The sequence below is a fragment of the Limulus polyphemus genome, unplaced genomic scaffold, assembly GCF_000517525.1.
Source record: "Limulus polyphemus unplaced genomic scaffold, Limulus_polyphemus-2.1.2 Scaffold2604, whole genome shotgun sequence".
NCBI lineage: Eukaryota > Metazoa > Arthropoda > Merostomata > Xiphosura > Limulidae > Limulus > Limulus polyphemus.
This window is the reverse complement of record NW_013668214.1, coordinates 73,639-81,210: the sequence shown is the minus strand read 5'-3', so window position 1 is coordinate 81,210 and position 7,572 is coordinate 73,639. Positions and strand designations below refer to the sequence as shown.

Here is a 7,572-nt window from a genome sequence, read left to right as displayed (position 1 = left end):
CCTTGCATAATGTCCTGTCACACCACAGAGCTTCTATACAGCTTCTGGTATGCCTTTGTGATCCAACATCTTGATACTCACAAGCGTTTGCTGAGCCCCAGAATCTATGACAAAGTTGCACCTTTGGTCATCCAGCTTTCCTGTCACGTAGACAGTATGTGTGTTTGCCATTTTACACTTAGCTGTTGGGACTTTCATGATGGGGGTTCGTGGGCGTCCCTCAGCACCAACCACTACTGGTCTCCTTGAGGCTGACTTGTTGGTAATATTCTTTTTACACTGGCTCCTCATATGTCCTTGCTTTCCACAATTCCAACAACCTTTCTGAGTAGCAGCCTTTCCTGCTATGGCATCTTCCCTGTATGTTTGCATACTTGGCTAGAAAAACGGACGACGTGGATCTTGTTAGTGGATAGGCTGTTGTTACTACTGCATTTTGTATTGTTTGTAGCTTTCTTAGGTGTTGGTGATTTGTGTTTATCCAAGCTGGGCATGTGTATTCTATAACTAGGCGGATGTATTTTTTGTATATTTTGAGCATATAGTCAGCTGATGTTCCATGGGTTTTGCCTGTTAGACACCTTTCATAGTCTGTACGTTGCCAAACTTTTGCTTTTATGTTATTAGTATGTTTAACCCACGTTAACTTCTGATCGTAGGTGAGACCAATGAATTTAGCTGATGTTTTCGTTTGGAGGTGTATACCCTTCATGTAAAGTTTAGGGGGATATTTTTTGAGTTTTGTAAAAACTGCAAGTTGATTTTTAGGAACATTTATTTTGATGCGGTATTTTTGACAGTATTCTACTATTCTATTCAACTGTGGTTGTAGAATGGTGGCGGCTATTGATCGGTGCACTTTTCCAAATAGCAACATCGTCTGCAAATTGCGATGCATGCCCATAATTTGTGTCGTCTAGGGCATATTATTAACATACACGATGAATAAAATAGGGCTAACTACCCCTTCTTGGGTGACGCCTGCCTCAGGAGTGAAATGTTCCGAGTAGATCCCCTACATTTTCTATCTTCCAGAAAAATTGGATAGCCAGCGAATGATACCACGTGGTAGTTCTAATTCTGACATTCTGAACCTGAGACCACTGTGCTTTGGAGTGTTGGATGTTTTCTTAACATCGAGAAAGCACTCAACATTGCATTCTTTTTTATTGAAGCTGTCTACTATTGATTCAGTTAATCTAACTAGGTGATCTGTTGTTTGTCTGAATTTTCTTAATCCGTTATGGGTTTCCGGTAATTTTGATGTGACCTCTAAATATGTAAGCAGCTGGTCATTCTGACAGGACAGTAACTATACGGTTTATTAGCTGGCTTTCCCTCTTTTAAGAACATTAATATATTTTCTTGCTTCCAAGAAACTTGGATGTATCCAGAATTTAATGTTAAGTTAAAAAGAGCCGTTAGGAGGTCAAACAATATCTGAGTATCTTTTTTTAAGAGTATGGTTTTGATGCCATCATCTCCTGTTGGAGATATATTTTTCGTATCATTTATAGATTGTATCACTTCTGCTACTGTTATGTATTTTATTACCTGACGAGCTGTGTGGTCGCTTTCGTTGTCTTCTATGTTCTCTACCTTTGTTGGGAAGAAAAGTATATATATATGTATATATATCTAAGTTTTGTGCTACGTGTTCATTAACTTGGGTATAGAAGTGTGTGTTCATGTCTGCCTCTGTGTGTGTGTTTTAAATGTTTTGTAGGTGTTGTTTAAATGCTTCCACTTTATCCTTGTTTGTATATGTTGTTTATTACAAGTGTATGTTCGTGTTGTTTTTCCGCTATTTGTGAACCATTTCAAATTTGACCACAATGTTTGGGATCTGTTGTTTCATTTACTTTAGAATAGTATTAGTCGCATTGTTCTTGTTTTAGTTGTTTTTGTCTCTGTTTTCTTATTTTGTTTCTGAGTGTGTGGCTTTTGATTTTAGTTGTCGGATCTCTGTTTTCCATGTATTCTCTGCGCTTTCTTCGTTCTTTAGTCATGTTAATTAACTGTGTATGTGGAAGCCATGTATGCTTTATTGCGGATTAATTATGTTTAGGTATCGATTTATGTGCTGCTATAATCATAGTAATAAATATAATGTTTCCTGGAATTTGAATTTCGTGCAAAGCTACACGAAGGCTATCTGCGCTAGCTGTTCCTAAATTAGGAGCGAAGGACACCTACCGCCAACTCTTGGGCTATTCTTTTAGAAAAGAAAAGTGAGTGGGATTGCCGTCACATTATATCGCTCCCACGGCTGAAAGAGCTCGTATGTTTGGTGTGACAGGGATTCTAACCCGCGACCTACAGAATCGGGGCGAGCATCCTAATCATCTGGCCATAACAGGCCTTATTCCTAGAGAACAAAGAGTTAAACAAGCAGTATTGTGATGATACATTACACAGTACAGGTTAACTTGATGCCATAGTTCGTTTTTTGTTTGTTTATTTTCAGTTAAGTACAAAGCTACACAATGGATTATCTGTGCTTTGCCCACCACGGGTATCGAAACCCGGTTTCTAGCATTGTACGTCCGCAGACATGCCAATGTATCGCTGGGGGATGCCACAGTTCGTATAAAAAATTGGCATATTCATAATTATTTGCAGTGTACGATATATATATATTTAAATGCGATAATTTTAAGGTTCCAATACGATAATTTTATATTAGATTTGGCAACACTGCCTAATGTAAGATTGCAAGTTTACTGATAATGGTGTAGATGTTTTAGTTGATGAAAGTCACAAACTCAGTAAAAAAGGTTTTTCGATACCTCACCTACTATAAAGGCTTGGTTTGGTCTGAAGCTTCATTGGTGGTAGTGTCCAGGGTCACTGATGAGGAGTGAAATTCTCCGAAACTAGAAAGAATAGACCATTCCAAGCTTTTACTTGTTGTTAAACAAATGTTTAAACAACTCTATTCAAAAAAGGTTTTTACTTTTAGATAAATAACTTTATTTAATTTTTTTCCAGCTTTTCCATTACTGTTTCGGAGGTCAAAGATTTGACTTTCTCTGTCCTAATTATACACTTTACGATCAGCAGACGTTCACATGTAGATTTGTAAACAAAGTCGACTGTGCTACATCTGAACTGTTTTACTACAAAAACGACGCTCTCTATGTGGAAACAACAACATTATCTGACGAAGACCAGAAAGAAAAAAAAGATGATGATTACGAATATTATTATGATGATGATGATGAGTAATAATTTGTTTTGTTTTAATTGCTTAATCACAGAGTGAAATTAAGATCGACAGTCTTTAACCCTAATGGGCTGCCTGTAAAATTATGTCCTACAATAACACACTGAAAGAGAATATTACATGTCGTTCGGATTAATTTTTATCGTTTTATTGTTTTAGTGTGGCACCTAATAAAGCTAATATTCATACATCCTTCGCTTTCTCCACCACTGAAATATTAGTAACATAATTTGAAGCTAGTATTAATCATCACATCCATGTCTAGTTAGTGTTTTAGATGAGAAAACTGAAAAAAGACATCCAAGTTTTCATTTATTGTGTTAAACCTAAATATACTAAAAACTGGTAATGAGTACAAAAACTTGTAATATTTAGACGCAAAAATTAATTTCAGTGATTATTCGAAAACCTACGAATTGTAACCTGGTAGAGAAAAAACTAACTAAATTTTAACGTTTAATTATTTTTTTGTACTTAATTCTTTCAAAAAGATAGCTACATTAAATAGTAGTAGTACACTTTTTATTGATCTTTAATTCACGCCGGTCATCAAACTACATAAGACTTGAAAGCATTAGTCAAATATCATGTTTAATAATTTTGTTATTATCAGCGTCCATTTTCGCAAACTTGTGTATCAACTCTGTAACTTTATCGAACTAGAACCCATAAAGTAAGCATTTAATTTAAGTAATAAGGTTAAAATCAGTTTAAAAACCGTTTTAATAACCGTAAAAAGACAATTCGACAGCTTTTTAACGTTTCCAAAACCTGCATAATAGAGATAAACTTAATATTTTATTTCACCACGTCAGATAATTAGGCATTGCTCTGACTGGGAAACGAGATAGCGTCCTTTGTAACATTCCCTACAAAACTAAATAGAATTATGCCCTAATGATGAAATGACAGGGGAAGCTAATACTCGTTGCTGAATATCTATTTTTTGTCAGAAGTGGCTTTTAGACAATTGATTTAGATCGACAGTGATCTTCACCATTTTAAAATTGAAAGTACACATGTTCTTTATGCTTTAAGTAATGAAATTAATTTGTTTTTCAACAATTGCAGCTTACACTTTATTAGAGAGATTTATATGTTGTTGTTTTTTTTTATGAACGAACCAGAATTGTATAGAACAATGATAATAATTACTATGCCCGAATAGTGGATTCGGACAAGGACTTCCTCTTCAAAACTATGGGTGTCCAACGCTGTTTGGTAGCATTCAGCAAGTTCTAGGTAGATTTAGCCAAGACCAAAATCAAATTACTGTTGTTGTCTATGTTTGGTTATGAAATTAGGTGTGTAAAACGGTTTTATGATATACTTCCAATATCAATGTATAACTCACACCTGTCGCTTATTAAATATGTATGACTAATTATTTCTCAAGCATTTAGTAGTATATTCATCTGCAAAGTTCATTATATACAACCTGTAGAGAATCTGTTCAAAAATCAAAATATTTCTTCGTAACCGAGAAAGAACTGAAACCTTAATGAACAAAACATTCAGTAAAGTACTGTTTGTATTTAGACACACAGAAACACAAACATTTCTTAGTTCATTTGCAAAGATCATTGGCTCAAGGATTTTCGAAAGTAGTTTTTATTGCCTGCTCAGTCCTAATGAAGAAAAATTAATGTTTTAAAAGTAGATTTTACCACGATATTTTGTAGTTTTACAAGTCAAAAGGTTTAATTTTTGGTTGAAAATATCAAGAATAAGATCTAAATGTAGCAAACAAAATCCAACCTCAACTTAAGAACTCTTGTCTTATTAACCCTAAACAAATGGCAAAACACGATATCAATACTTTCCACCACAAAACAGAAAGCTATTTCAGATTTACTTTCGATGTATTTGTAATTCTTAAGTCACAACTGTATCATCTTTAAGCGTCTGCTATCTAGCTGCATTGACTTCCAGCAGAAAAGTATTAAGTATCTGAAATACACGACAGATTTAGCAAACGTTAAGCAGAGAGTAAAATGAATATAGGCATGATATAACATACGGATAACAGGAGCCATTTGGTTTTTCAAGGCTGTCCTTACACACACACATCCCTTGAGAGAAGAAAATTTTAAATGCACCTGTATATATCAGGACATCGTTGATTCTCATTTAAACACCTGTAAAGTTCTGCCGTCCACTAGATCCGGCGACTACGCATTCCATAAACTATTCACCCCGTTAGAAAATATAACTCTCTTAACTAGAATCTAATTTCAAACTTGTATGCTATCGTCCTATTATCTTCGGATTATAGCATAAGGAAATCTTACAGGTAATTTTGTAAATTCCAATAAGATATTACCTTTCTTTCTCGAAAGTAAATAAGCTAAGATATATTAACGTCCCCATAACTAGCTTTCCATTTCCCAAATCATCTTTGTAGCCCTCCTCTAAATTATTTCCAGTAACTCAATAACATTTTTTAGATAATGAGACCAAAACTGTTAAAACAATAGTCACTAATCACTGATTCGTATAGGGATAATTGTAACCAATATGTCAATAAATACACTCTAAAATTCTATTAACTTTACAATTAGCAACAGAGCACTACTTCGATGATTTAAGTGATTTATCTACCATTATGCCAAGAGCCATTTATTTAGTCACATTAATAAGAGTGTTCCCATGTATATTAAACATGTGATCCAAATTATGATAACCCAAATTAATTATCTATCATTTACTATGATTAAGCATCATTTGCCAAATATTTGTACAACTTACTAACTGATCCAACACACCTAGAAATACATAAAAGTTTAATATCATGAACAAGCATTACTAACTTACTAATTAAGTTCCTATCAATAAGAAAAGAAAAAGGTCCAAGCCATAATACCCGAGACACTGCACTAGTAATAACAGCCTAGTTTGGCTGGACACGATTGGTAACAACAACACTACAATTCAACTACCCTATAGAAAAATTGAAACATTTTTGAGCAAGTCGAAAACGATAACTGTTACCTCAATATACATCTGAACTACTTCTCAGATGTCAGTTGCATGATCTCATACTGACTGAAACACAAATTGTGCGATATCATGGCATCAACTTATGAAAAATTATTTGTGACGTATCCTAACAAATTTTCTGTAAAATAACGTCATAACTGAAAAGCTGAGATTTAATTTTTCTTTTCATGTGATTTTATTAACATTTGTTTTGGATGAAATGATTATAAGAATATTGAAACATTAGTCCTAATTGTGGATTTTTAGCAGAGACATCTTGTCAATAGATGATACAAAAACGAAAATTCGTAGAGTTACAACACTTTTCAAGCATACTCGTACAATTTTAAAAGTTTCGTTAAAAATTATCTTTCTTGTTGTTAAAAGTGGGGTCACAGATCCCTTTTTTTAAATAAAGGTCAATGGCCCTTTGTCTCACACTCGCTCTCGGGCGCCTAGATATTGCACCTATCAAAAGTTTTTTGAAAATCTAAATACGCAAAGTCTACACCCTTTCAGACAACAACGATTAACATCCACGAGTAAAGGTAAAAGATTAGTAAGGCAATACTTCCATTTGATTAATTCATGTTAGCATTTTTTTATGATATCTTACTTCACTAAATCCATGATGTCAGAAAAACACGTAGGTTCAAGAAGTCTTAATATAAAACGATAAATACCCGATAATACGAACACTATCGAAAGGTGGACCCTTCTTTTTCAAGAGCAAACATTCCCATTTCACCCCTAAAGAAGAAAGGTCTACCTTTCGAAAGCGTTCGGGTTATAGGGTTTTCATTGTTTTATATTATTTCACTAAATTATTTTTTGAGCTTCTTTTATGAGACGAGAATTTTCCCACAACAAAAGTAAGACTGATGCACCTATAACTTCTAGGGTATCTCTTATCACCCCTTTTAAAAATAGAAGTAGCATTAACAACATTTGATTCCTCAGACGTCCGCCCATTATATATTGGCATACAAAAAAAAAGAAAAAAAGAAATATCCAAATATCTGCTCCCTGGCTTTACTTGAAATCCTGGAGAAACCCCATCTTATCCTGATGAACCATGTATTTTTAATCTCTCTACTTAATTTCTACTTACCCGGTTTCTAGCGTTGTAAGACCGAAGAAATATATGTATATACGTATGCATTGTAATAATATTAGGTCGTCGCTTATTTTATATGAAAAACCTCTAACAACTAGTATATCGAAACAAAACATTTATTAAATGAAGTAGTCTCTATTCTTATCGACGATGCTTTTCCATCTTACAGTCAGGTTGTTAATGCCCTGATTAAAGAAATCACTTAGCTTTGAAGCCAAAATATGACGATATCCTCTTTAACATGCTCCAC

At 34.1% G+C, this 7,572-nt stretch overlaps 1 protein-coding gene across 1 annotated transcript in view; it reads left to right on the top strand.

Annotated features, from left to right (window-relative positions):
- LOC106467412 overlaps positions 1–4,592 on the top strand; it is a 39,964-nt gene extending 35,372 nt beyond the window's left edge. Inside the window, exon 4 of the mRNA XM_013927761.2 lies at positions 2,992–4,592. Within this exon, the coding sequence (XP_013783215.1) occupies positions 2,992–3,228 (237 nt within the window). The 3' untranslated portion in view covers positions 3,229–4,592. The remainder of the gene's footprint in view (positions 1–2,991) is intronic.
- Positions 4,593–7,572: the final 2,980 nt, after the last annotated feature.